This window comes from Heliangelus exortis, chromosome 16 (assembly GCF_036169615.1).
Source record: "Heliangelus exortis chromosome 16, bHelExo1.hap1, whole genome shotgun sequence".
NCBI classification, from domain to species: Eukaryota; Metazoa; Chordata; class Aves; order Apodiformes; family Trochilidae; genus Heliangelus; species Heliangelus exortis.
This window is the reverse complement of record NC_092437.1, coordinates 3,272,191-3,285,137: the sequence shown is the minus strand read 5'-3', so window position 1 is coordinate 3,285,137 and position 12,947 is coordinate 3,272,191. Positions and strand designations below refer to the sequence as shown.

Here is a 12,947-nt window from a genome sequence, read left to right as displayed (position 1 = left end):
ATGTCTTGGTTAAAGGGGAGCTTGATGAGAAGATCTGCACACCACGGGAACACACAGAGCTCATGCCACCCACCACAGGTTCTGAGGGACCAGATGATGCTGGGGACCCAGCAGGACCCAGAGCTGCTCCCCCATCACCCCTCCCAGCACAGCAAAACACCAGCCTAACTCCAGAGCCAGCTCCCCCATCCAAAGAGAAGGCAAATTGGTTATTCCTGGTAGCACAGATAACGTTGAAGCACCTGGGGACAGAAAGGGGTGGCATGCTTCCAGCTGGGACATCATCAAACCCCACAGCACAAGGAGCACACAGGAGGGGTGGGAGCAGGGCCAAACACACCACAATGCCCACAGAGACAACCATGGCTTTTTTTGGAACAGCCCCAGTGATCAGGAAGAGGGTGACAAGGAGAAGGATGCTGGAATGTGATGGGGATTTAGAGGGGTCACCATGCTGTGGTGGAGTTCCTACAAGGAGTCAATTCCTACCCTAAGCATGACTCTGTGTCTCCAGCCTAAGCTGTTTTCCATCACTGAAAGCATTTAATCAAACTAATAAAATGTTGCTTTAGCAGAAGAAATGGGGTGGGAGTGGCACATTCCTATTTCACTTCCAGCAACAGAAAAAAAATCTGGTTCTGCAAGCAGGACAAGAGCAAAATGCACTCATCATATCATACTTGCAACTCCTTGATGCAATTTGCTGTAAATTAACCAGGCAAAGCAGTAAAGTGTGATTTACTAAGGCTGTAAAACTTCCATCTGGGCAAACTGGAACCAGGTTTGGAAATGGAGCACTAAATCTCATCAGCTCTACCAGCATTAATGTACCCAGGCAGGGTTTAAACAGCTCTAAGAACAGAGCTTGGCTCCCAGGCTGGCACTGCAAGCCACTTAGTCCCCATCTTAAAATACTGACTTGCCTCCACCTTCAGATATCCAGCTCAGAAAATATTCCTGAGATTTGGAAACCTGCTCTTGTCTGCAGAACTCGAGAGAATATTATTTAAAATCAATCTCCTCCAGCCCTATACAGATCTTTTCATTTGGATTCATCCCAAAGATTGTCTCAGACTGAAAAACTGGAGCTGGTAATTGCTCAGCTCCAGGTCAGTCTTGGAAAAAAAAAGTGGAAAGGAGGAGTCCTGCTGAGGTGGGGTATCCTTTTTCCCAAAAATCAGACATCCTGGATCCTCATTTCAGTGCCACCAGTGCCACCAGAGTGTTACCTGATGGACACAGCTCCTACAGCATGGGGGGAGAGAAATGGGACAGGGAAGGATGGGGAAAAAGGGTCAGAAAGAGGAGAACAAGCAGAGGGATGGCAGAGGCAAAGGGGAAGTACAACCAGGGGAAGTTTTCTTGTTAAGCAGCCTACGAATTGCAGGAGGGGTTGCAGCAAGAGCATCCAGAAACCACCCTTAAAAACTTCCAGTGCCCTCCCATTTCCCTTCCTGAAACTGTCATTTGGGCAGAGAGTTTCCCAACATTGGGTACCAAGAGCTAAACTGGAGGTGCCTGGAGTCAGAGTGTGGGCAGCAGGCTGGGGACTCAGCTGTGGCTTTCCCTCATTCCTTTGAAAAAAAAAAAATTAATCTTCCGAGCTGTCTTTTTTTTTTTTTTTTTTTCAGGTTTGTTTTCTTTTTTTTTTTTTTTTTTAAATTAAAAGGCTTTGCATGTTAAGAGTCCCAAACAAAGAACAAGGAGTGGACATGACACAGAGGTTCAGAGCCACATGCACTTCATACCTGGAGGCACCGTACGTTTGCGTTTGCGTGCTTGTCAAGGGTTTTCACCAAAAAACAACCAAAAGGGATAAGAGAAAGGGGGGAAAAAACAAAAGAAAAAACAAAGAGGAGAGGGGGGGGGAAGGTGGGATGGAGGAAAGGGGGAAAGAAACAGAATAAAGAAAATTAGCATATGAATAAGTGTACCCCTGGGAGCAGATGCACTGGGACCATGAGCACAGGAGCCTGGGCTGAGCTCGCCCAGAAATCACCCTGTGGCCCTGGCACCCTTGGGGACAAGCAGGTGGCACCTGGCTCTGAAACAGCAAACAGGCACCCCAGAGCAGGGCTTATGTGGGGGGCTCTGAGAGATCTTTTATGAGACATCCACAGCCCTCAGTCTCATCAGCCAGGGATGTCTCGAGACTGAGCATGATGTGCTGGTGGCTTTTTTTTTTTTTTTTTTTTCCAGACCAATACATAGATGAGATCATGGTCTTGCTCTCACGACTAACAATAAAGACCAGATGGTGTTCTTTTTTTTTTTTTTTTTCAGCAGATCCAGGGGCTGCTGCATACCAGGTTACAACATCCAGGCACACCAAGCCCTAAACTCCACGTACAGGAGCCCCATGTAAATTTCCCTCTTAAATTTCACACTTTGAAATAAAAGATGAAATCTGAGATTCTCTCAGAGGCCACCATATTTCCCCCCCCTCCCCAAACAAATGAGAAGAGCTCTACTGCAGTGGTTGGAGTGATGCTCCTGCAGACACAGGAGCTCCTCCAAGGCACTTGGAGGAATTTTCTCAAACCCAGCAGCCAGGTTTTTTTTTTTTTTGGAGGTGCCTTGGGAAGGCAGGTGGGAAGCCCAAGTCACAGGGCTCCTGCTGGGAGGAATAAGCAACCTCCCATGGAGCAGAAAGGGTGCTGGGGCAGCACATCACCCCCAGGCACCCAGGATGGGGACAGGGACATTGGGTTCCTCCAACCCACTTCCTAACCATGCTGTGCTGCCACCACAGGGGCTGCCAGAGCCTGGTAGCAAAGTGGGTGGACAAGGAGAGATGGACAAGTGAGGGATGGAAGCTGCAGCCAGAACATACAGTCACTCCATTACTTTTTTAATTTTTTTTTTTTTTCTTAATATTTTTTAAAGAATTTTAGCAGTTCGCTGCCTGCATCCAAAACGCATCCAAAAAAGCCTGAGTATTTTCTTGGGGACAAAGCCTTTTTGACAAACAGCTGAATCCCTGGAGGCACCCAGGCTGTGCTCTCCCAGGTGATGTTCCCTTCACCTGTGCACAGGAGTTGGGTTTCAGGGTGAAGCTGGGAGAGCAGAAATTTGAGCCCAGGGAAGCCCAGGGTGATGCTGGTGCTGGGAGCAGCACCCAGAGCATCAGCCAGAACTGCTCCCACCTTTTTTCCTGATTTTTTATTCAAGACAGCTGGGCTCTTCATTAAACCCCAGGTTTTGGGGGTGTTTTGGGGCTGTATTTTTAATTTTTCCTCCCCAAAGTTTTCATTTAGCCTCTTCTGGAGCTCTTGAAGCTTAGGGTTGGTTTTTTTTTTTCCCATATATTAGCTCCCTGGGAAATACAGGATTAATTAGCAAGTAATTACCCCAGTACATCCCCATGCAAAAGGTGTCACTGTATGTCTGGCTGCCTGGAAAGTTGAGTCTTTCAAAAGAGCAATAAAACCTGACCAAGTCCACTGAAACCAGCCCCCAACTTTCTGCTTTTTGCAGTGGACTTCAGCCCAGGCTCTGAGCCTCGTCCTCTCCAGTAGCTGATCTCAGCCTGGGCTGCAAATGGACAGCCAGAAAGTCAAGTACTGGAAGGGAAAGCTTTAATGGGGGGTGGGTTTAATGCTATTGGAAAAAGAGCTTTGTTCTGTTTTGGTTGGGTTGTTGGTTTGGTTTTGGTTTTTTAAGGCAAAGTCTTGAAGTCGGTTCATAAATCTCCAGGGAAAAAAAAAAAAAGAAATTAAAAATCAGCCACACACTGGGAAAGAACTCCATGAAAACTTCCTGACCCCAACAACCTGACTTCCAGCAGGTTTTTAAGATGGTTTAATTAATACACTGGCTCCTGAGTTTCAAATCCAGGCTAATGCTTACCTCTAGGAAACACAGCCAGATTGTCCACCTGAGGGCTAAAAACCCCCCAAAAATATGGGAAAAACCTGAAGGGATTCAGACCTGCAGGGATCCAACCCAGGGCTGGACCACAGCCCTGCTCTGAGCAGAAGGATGGGCACAGGGAGCCCCATCACACCCAACAAAACCCCAGGAAGCTACAGGAATATCCAAGCACCACATCCAACTCCTGTACAAACCCAGGAAAGAGCCTAAAAACACACCAGAAAGGGATGCCCTGCCCGTTGCACTGCAAAGTGTCAAACCAACAGCAAAACATCACATTTTGGCTTTTGGGGAAACCTCTTGGCTTCAACACCCCCAACTCTGAGAGGGAGACAGGGGATGCTGTGGTTCCCCCCATGGCAGGGGACTCCTCTCCATGGAGCTGCAAATCCCAGCTGGGTTGTGAAATTTCCACAGCACTGCTCTAACCTGGGATGTTTCAGCTCCAAAAAAAAAAAAAAAAAAAAAATTAAAAAATAGTTGTCTGGGTATGGGGATGAGTTCCCTCTCTCTTTACAGCCAGATGGGTGGTGGTGAAACACCAAAGTGCTTCATCAGCATCACCCAGCAGGGCTCCAGCACCCTTCCCTCCTCATGGCAACAGATTGTGATGGAAACATGAAATGGAAGAAGTGGGAAAATGCTCCCTGAATCCTGATTTGGTTTTCTTCTTCTTGAGAGGAAAAAAAAAAAAAAAAAAAGGAAAGAAGGACCCAGGGCAAAAATGCATCTGGGGATGAGGGAGGGACAGAAATTTGCTGAAAGGCAGAAGGACCATTAGAGACCAGCTGGAGCAGCAAGGAGAGCCACAGGAAGGGCACAAGGAGGGTGGCATTTACCTACAATCCAGGGCAGCTCAGGAGAGGTCTTCACACCTGGGCACGGCAACTGTCACAACACAATGCAACTAAACCAGCAGACATGGAGAAATAAAGATGAAAAGAAGAGCATGTACACACACAGAGAAGAAAAAAAAAAAAAAAAAAAGAACAAAACAATAAGGAAATTAAAATCGAGCCAAAAAGAAATACACACAGAAAAAAATAATAAAAAAAAAAAGAGAAAAAATCCAAAAAAAAAAAAAGCCCTTAAGAGCTTTTGAACTCAATTTTTTTCAACCGAAAAGAATAAATAAAATTAAATACGAACTAAATATCCAGGTAACAAAAATAAATATGGACACAGTGGCACCATGAAGGCAGGAGTGGAAGAGGGAGGCTGGAGAGCAGGTACCTGTACATGGGGACAGTGACCGTGCGCTCGTAGTACTGCCAGGTGGAGTGCAGGTCTGTCCTGGACAGGTTGGTGGCATAAAATCTCCAAGCTGCCTGTAAAGGAGAGACAGAGGGATGGATGGGAGAGCCAAGCATCCCACTCCACCCTCACTTCCCCCAAAACACGGAGTTCTCCCTCTGGTTTCCCCGAGATGGAGGATTTTGCCTCCTCCTCGGTTTCAGGTGGTGCCACAGACACCCCGTGGGAGCCCAGGTGGAAGTGCTGTGGGTCCCAGGAATTTGCTGGGTGAGCTCAAGGATCAAGAGGGTGTTGTTTGGAAGCTAAATATGGAACTCAATGAGCAGGGGAATGTCAAATGACTCTAATTTGAAACCCCCAAGGACAGCCTTCTGCACAGGCAGCTGTTATCCCAAGGAAAATGCTCCCAACATTCTGTCAGTATAAATATTCTCTTCTGGGAAAAAAAAAAAAAAAAAAAAAAAAAAAAAGGTTGGGTGAAAACAGGCTGTCCTAATGAATTTGTCTTGCTGCACTGGGCTGGGTTTTGTTCCTCTTCTCCCCCAGCTTGCCCACCACATATGCTGTTTTCCCATGGCTGATTTCCTGGCATTTATTCCCAGACAAAACCAGTCACCAGCTGCTGTCTCACACCTCACACACACAGCCTCCATTTTTCACCTGCCTGTCTCCTCCCCTACATCTAAAAGTCTACAAAACCCCCCAAAAAAGAGGATGAGGCCACCCCCAGGGCTCCCTGGATGTGCCCCTCACCTGAATCAGGCCTGCTGCTGGGTTTCTCCTCTTCTCAAAGTGTTTTTGTCGATGCTGCTCTTGAACTTTCAGAGCAAACCCTGAGCCCAAGATGCCCTGGAGAAGAAAATGAGAATATGAGGTCAGTAAAGCATCAGTTTTCACTACAATAGTGACTTTCCCCTCCCAAGTTTTGTTCTGGCTCATATTTTGGGGGAAGAATGAAGAGCTCTGGCAGCCACGCTCCCCATGAAGGGGCACGGGGCTGGTGCTCACTGGAATTGCTGTTTTTACCAAAAAACTACCTCTAGCTAGCAGATAAAATACAATATAACCCCCCCGTGCTGGCACCCAGCAAATTATCCCCATAGGGGGAACTCAGATCTATGCAATGAATTAAATCCACTGTGAGAGGGATGGGGGAAATCTGCTGAAATGGTGTAATTCCCCCTGGGAACAGCCCCTTGCTGGAAAAACCAGGGTTTCCCTTCAATTAACACCAAGTCTAGGAGTTCCCATCCATTCACACAGTGCCAAGCAGTGGATATTCACATGGGATTTGTTCTTTTCTCCCCCTCTCCCTCTTTTTTTTTTTCTTTTGGGACTCAAAAGCCCCGGAGCAGTGGCAGTCAGGGGATGAAAGGAAAGGAAAGAGGAAAGGAAAGGAAAGAGGAAAGGAAAGAGGAAAGGAAAGAGGAAAGAGGAAAGAGGAAAGAGGAAAGAGGAAAGAGGAAAGAGGAAAGAGGAAAGAGGAAAGAGGAAAGAGGAAAGAGGAAAGAGGAAAGAGGAAAGAGGAAAGAGGAAAGAGGAAAGAGGAAAGAGGAAAGAGGAAAGAGGAAAGAGGAAAGAGGAAAGAGGAAAGAGGAAAGAGGAAAGAGGAAAGAGGAAAGAGGAAAGAGGAAAGAGGAAAGAGGAAAGAGGAAAGAGGAAAGGAAAGGAAAGGAAAGGAAAGGAAAGGAAAGGAAAGGAAAGGAAAGGAAAGGAAAGGAAAGGAAAGGAAAGGAAAGGAAAGGAAAGGAAAGGAAAGGAAAGGAAAGGAAAGGAAAGGAAAGGAAAGGAAAGGAAAGGAAAGGAAAGGAAAGGAAAGGAAAGGAAAGGAAAGGAAAGGAAAGGAAAGGAAAGGAAAGGAAAGGAAAGGAAAGGAAAGGAAAGAAGGGGTGGGGACAAAGCACAGGTGAGCACCCCCCAACATCACCCTATAACCCCTACTTACAGCAGGGAGGGCGAAGAAGGAGACCCCAATGAGGGTGAAGGTCGCTGCCAGCAGTCGCCCGTTCCAGGTCTGGGGGTATTTGTCCCCATAGCCAATGGTGGTGAGAGTGATCTGCAGGGAGCAGAACCTTGAAACTAAAAGAACACAGCCAAAATTCCCCCTACATCAGAAGGGGACACACGTGGGGGACCAGGTGGAGGTGGAGTCTGGGTATCCCAGGAGGGTCTCAGCAGTTCAGGATGGAGAGGGACTGTTTGCAAGGGGCTGTGGTGATAGGAGAAGGGGCAAGGGCTTTAAATTAGAGAAAATTTAGATTGGATCTTAGGAAAAAGGTCTTTATCATGAGGGCAGTGGAAAAACAGCACAGGTTGCCCAGGGAGGTGGTTGAGATATTCAAGGTGAGGTTTGAGGAGGCTCTGAGCATCCTGATCTAGGTGAGGGTGTCCCTGCTGACTGAGCCCTTGAGAGGTCCCTTCCAACCCCAATTATTTATGATCCTACATGGGATGGGCACCATGGTGGGAAGCAGGGATGCCCTGACCCCTGGACCATTCTCCCTGCTCCCCACCCTTGGTTTTCACACCAGTCAGGAGGATTTTCATGCCTTCAGCTGACACAGGGAGAGAGCTGCCATCTGGTGCAGAGACTTGCAGCAGCTCAGAGCCTCCCCTGGGAGCTGAGGTTGTGCCTTCAGCAGGAAAAAGGAGCAGGCACAGTCCCTTTTGGCATCTCAAGGAAGAAGGCAGAGCTGTTTGCATGCATAGAGCTGATGCTGCTTATTCCCAACCTTCCCAGCTGTGCCCAGGAGCCCCTCTCCCTTCCTATTGAAACCCCATCACATTATCCTGGCAGGGGGGTTGATGGCTGCTTCATACAACCTCAGCTCAGGATGTTTATTCCCCTCTTCAGTATCATTGCAATGCACCCAGAGAGGGCTGGCAAGTTGCTGAGTGTGTTTTGAAGAAGAGAGATTTTTTTGGAGACCAAAAAAATAAAGAAAAATTTTTTTAAATCCTTCAAACTGCAGAAAAAGACACAAAGGACACAATGTCCCACTCCAGGGACACCCCAAGTGGGAAATGCTGGGTACCCCCCAAGGCTTCCAAAATGATTTAGAGAGCCCAGGACTTTGTGATTGGGAATTGGGAATTCTTTGAGATTTCTGCCCACTGGATCCCAACATTCCCTCTGCCAAGTGGAAAGCTGTCCCCATCCCACAGCCTCCATGGACAGAGCTGGCCCTGGGGACAGGAGATGCCACGGTGCTGCTGTGGCTTTGGAAACCTCAGGCTTTCAATTTGGAATAAAATGACTTTTGCACAAATGGAAGTAGGAGCCTGAAGCACTGTTTAATTGGACCCACTAAAAGCCCTATCAATTAGATGCTATTTGGGCAAAGTGGTTAGAAAATGCAGCCCCATGGCTACTCCTCACTGAAACAAAGTCAAGGCAATGTAAAACTCACTCTGGAGTCACTGAAAATTTGGCTAAAAATTTTTTTATAGTTTATCTTGACAATGCCAAGGATTGGACCCACTAAGATCAGATTGAGGGATGAGTTTCTCAACCTGAAATTTGATTTATTTTGCCCATCTCAACACCTCTCTGTACTAAAACCATGAGCTGGACAATGACAAAATCTGTTTATTTTAACAAAGCCCAAATTTTACTCTGAGCATCAGTTGCAAAACAGCCCAGAGCATCTCCACAGCCTGTAACAGGGGGAGAAGATCCCATTCCAAAGGTTCCCTCCGAAGGGATAAATCTGCACATGGTTCTCCCAGGCTGTCACTTTTTCCTGGGTGTTATTTTTCTGGTTCTGCCAACCTGGGCTTTGTTTTGATTTTTCTGTCACTGCTTCTTTGCCTTTGTTGGAGCAGAGGAGCTGTTATTGGGGTTTGATCAGATCTGGGATTTTCATTACGTGCTTTGTAATCGAGGCCAAACCAGCACCACAGGAGAACAATAACCCAAGGAGATTAAAACCTCATTAATTCTCTTTGTTAATCGGGTAATCCAATAATTCACACGCCCGCAGAGCAAACTAAAAGTAGTGCCCTTTCCTCCTTTGTCAGCAAAGCTGCGAGAAGGGGAGAGCTTTCAGCCCTGAAGCCTTGCTGGTATTTAGACCCTATTAATTTTCCAACAAATTCACTCCAACGTGGTTAACAGCACATTGCCCGAGTAGCAGTTTAAATAATTAAAGGGCAAAAATTGATGATCAAAGCACCCAGTAGCGTGGGGTCTTGACCCAACCTGCCAGACAGACCTAAATCCCATGACTGAGAGCACACAAATTCCCATTTTCCTCACTGGTCCAGCTCATTCAAGAAGAAACAGAATCCCCTAACATTTCTTTTTTTTTTTTTCCGAGGTTGTTTTTTTGGGGTTTTTTTTAAGGAAAAAAAAGAACTAAATGGAGCAGCCCGAACCCATTTAATCAAAATGTTAAACTAAGCACTTCCTAAGTCGATTCCTTGCATAAGTGATAGAAGATGGAGGGTTAATGGACATTTTATTTTAATAACCAGCAGCTGTTCTAGAATTACTTACCAGACCCCACCAGAGTGCATCTGCGTATGTATCAAAGTGCTCATTTTCTCCTTTCTCGGCCAAGTACACCAGGAAAGAGGCCAGAATGAGGCAGAGGAAGCCAATATACCAGGCAGTAATCAGCTCCTGCAGGATCATTAAGGGAGAGAAGAGAATAATTGCAGTCTTGGTGCACATCTCCAAGAGCTCAGGGACTCGGTTGCGGTGGGAGCGGAATTTTCCTTGGTATTTATTTAGGTTTTGGGTGGTGCCACTTTTTGAGGTGGGACCACGGCCTGGTGGTGGCCCTGCCATGCACATCCCCATCCCAAAGACTCCGTGGTCTAAACAGGGACAGAAAATGGAGGAGGAAAGGGAGTGATGACAGCTGTTATTTCAAGATGTGAAACTGAGATTTAAAAAAAAAATCTCCCCAGTTGACACAGGGAAGTGGGGTTAATACTGGAATGGGAATCCTTAATCCCCAGAGGCTCTTTTTAGGGAAGGTCCCTTCCCTAACTGAGCAGGAGCTATAGCCAGAGTCTGAACACAATTTCAGAAAAGTTTTGATTCAGAATTCACAGGAATAATTGGGTTTGGATGAAGTTAATTCACGGGCTGGCAAAAGAGACCCACGAATTCCCAGTTTTTACCCAGTTCTGGATAAGCCAGCTAAGCTTTTCAGAAGAAAAAGTCCAGGAAACAGGAAAACTGCTAAATCCACAGATTCAGCAGCAGGAAACCAAAGTGATCACCCAAATCTTCCCCAGCTGAAGCAAGGCCAAGGTGCCTTAAACCAGGGATCAGCTGGGAAGAGGAACCTTGCACAGCAACTGTGGCTGCTGCTGGCAGGATGCTCCCAGAAAAACATCCACTGGGAAGCAAGCATCCTGGACAAGGAGCTCCTAACCTTATCTGTGTTTAACGAGGCTGCTGGCTAATTGCTAATGAGCTCTATCAGTGTGCAGGTGGTGGCAATGACAGTCAGAATGCTCCTTACAAACACCTCAATGTCTCCACCACCCTCGTGTCCCTGCCTTTGCACATCCCACCGTGTCACCCTCTGGTGCTTTGCCAACCTTCCCAAGCCTGGGAGATGTTCAGGGTGGAAAACTGACCCCAAATGGTGCCTCTGGTGGGAAGAAACACGGAGAACAACTCAAAACACCCCCGTGGAGCTCACTCACCCACCTTACTGTGTGCATAGACCACAGAGCCCAAGAGCTTCCAGGTGCCTCCCCGCCGGTCCATACGGATCATCCGCAGGATCTGCAGGAATCTCAAGCTCCTGAGTGCTGAGGTGGCAAAGACATTCCCTTGGGATCCTGCTGCCAGCACGGCGATGGATGCGATCAACACCATGATGTCTGCGTGGACAGAGGGCAGAGAAAGCTGGAGAAATGCTCCTGAACCCATAACCAAAGCCCAGCAGCATAAAGCTCGGTGTGAAAGGGGTCTTGGGTTCTTGGGGGGGGTCTATCTGGTGCTGGAAGCAGAAATCTTAAAGTGGGGGAAAGGAGCCACTATAAATCTTATGGAAACATCCTGCTTTCCTTCTCCATACTCATCTTCCCCATAAAAAGTGTGCCAAACACCCCAAAGCCTGAAGTCTGATATGATTCAGAGTTAACACGACTAAACTGGATTAAATCCTGCCCCTTTTTCAGCAGCCACTGTCCCCCTTTCCCCAGAGCTGTCTAGAGGTGTGAATTTCCCCATCTAAATTGGGAACAAAAGTCTAAAGGTCCACGAGAGCAATCTCAGGGTGCTGAGAGATGTAGAAAAGACCAAGAAAAAAAGCCATGCCCTATGTAGCTCAAATTCAAGGACCCTGTAAAACCTCTCTCCTCCCCAGTTCTCTGAGCCAAAAGCCTAGGAGTGCTTTTTCAGTGGAATAAACTAAAATTCTGCTTCCAACCATAGCCAGCCCCTGGACATCAGAAAGCAGATTCTGTAGGGAATGTCACAGCCTCTGCCTGCTCCTTACCCCATTAAAAAAAACACTACTGTGCACAGATGGCCCCTTCCACAAGGGGATTGCTGAGTACTTATAACCCAGAATTAATTAAGTCTCACAACTCCCTTGGGAGGCTGCTCAGCAGCACCAGAGGAGGCGAAGTGAGACACAGAGCTCCAACAACTTGTGAGTGATCTGGGGTTGAGGTTGGACACAGGATCCCACCTCCTCCCCTCAGCCTTTCCCAGCTAAACTCCCTCCTTTCCTGCAGCTTTTGGGGCACGCAGGGCAATGGGATGGCCCCCAGGTCTGCAGAAAACCAGGTGGGCTTTGAGGGCAACACCAGGAACCACTTCCATGGATGAAGACACCTTCTACCTTTATCCTTTCCCTTCTTTCTGGGCCCCTCAGCTCAGGAAGGAGATTGAGGTGCTGGAGCAGGTCCAGAGAAGAGCAAGGAGGCTGTGAAGGGATCCAGCACAAGTCCTGTGAGGAAGGGCTGAGGGAGCTGGGGGTGTTGAGGCTGGAGAAGAGGAGGCTCAGGGGAGACCTCACCCCTCCCTACAACTCCCTGAAAGGAGCTTGGAGCCAGGGGGGGGTTGGGCTCTTTTCCCAGGGAACTCTCAGCAAGACAAGAGGGTTAAGTTCTGCCAGGGGAGGTTCAGATTGGATATTAGGAAAAAATTCTTTACAGAGAGGGTGATCAGACATTGGAATGGGTGGGGAGGTGGTGGATTCTCCATCCCTGGAGTTTTTTTATGGGCACTCAGTACCATGGGCTGGGAACCACAGGGATAGTGGATCAAGGGTTGGATTTGATGACCTCCGAGGTCCTTTCCAACCCAAATGATTCCGTGATTCTCATTCCATGATTCTCAAGCTGCCCACCCATCAGCTGAGGATCAACACCCCCAAAATGCACAGGAGAAAGCAAAGCACTGTGCAAGGAAGTGATCCCAATATTCATTTAGGTTTGGGCAACCCCCAGCAGGGGCCCAGGGCTTACCAATGACACAGAAAGGCTTGCGGGCAAATTTTAACCTTCCCCTCCAGCCCCGGTAGCGGCAGCAGCACCCAGCAGCCCAGATCCTCACAAAGTATTCCACCCCAAACACCACGATGGTGACAATTTCCTGCAAAGGAGAGACAAAGTTATTAAGTCAAGAAAGAAACGAGATGGAGAGCAAACTCCAGAATCAAATACAAACCCACAGTTCAGCTCCACACACCTGGGAGTAGCACCCAGTGGTCTGCACCCTCCCATGGGGAGTCCAGGATGGAAGGGTTATCAGATTCTGCTTAGGGTGGTGGTGGAGTCACCATCCCTGGAGATGTTAAAAAATTGCACATCAGGCCATGGTTTGGTTGGCACAGTGGTGTTGGGTG

The 12,947-nt window shown here is 47.7% G+C and overlaps 1 protein-coding gene across 1 annotated transcript in view; it reads right to left on the bottom strand.

The window, feature by feature from the left end:
• KCNQ2 (potassium voltage-gated channel subfamily Q member 2) overlaps positions 1 to 12,947 on the bottom strand; it is a 64,920-nt gene that overhangs the window by 28,059 nt on the left and 23,914 nt on the right. Inside the window, exons 3-9 of the mRNA XM_071759930.1 lie at positions 12,568 to 12,694; positions 10,796 to 10,971; positions 9,626 to 9,751; positions 7,073 to 7,183; positions 5,881 to 5,976; positions 5,107 to 5,201; positions 1,749 to 1,778 (exon numbers count right to left, since the gene is read on the bottom strand). Coding sequence (XP_071616031.1) covers positions 1,749 to 1,778; positions 5,107 to 5,201; positions 5,881 to 5,976; positions 7,073 to 7,183; positions 9,626 to 9,751; positions 10,796 to 10,971; positions 12,568 to 12,694 — 761 coding nt within the window. The remainder of the gene's footprint in view (positions 1 to 1,748; positions 1,779 to 5,106; positions 5,202 to 5,880; positions 5,977 to 7,072; positions 7,184 to 9,625; positions 9,752 to 10,795; positions 10,972 to 12,567; positions 12,695 to 12,947) is intronic.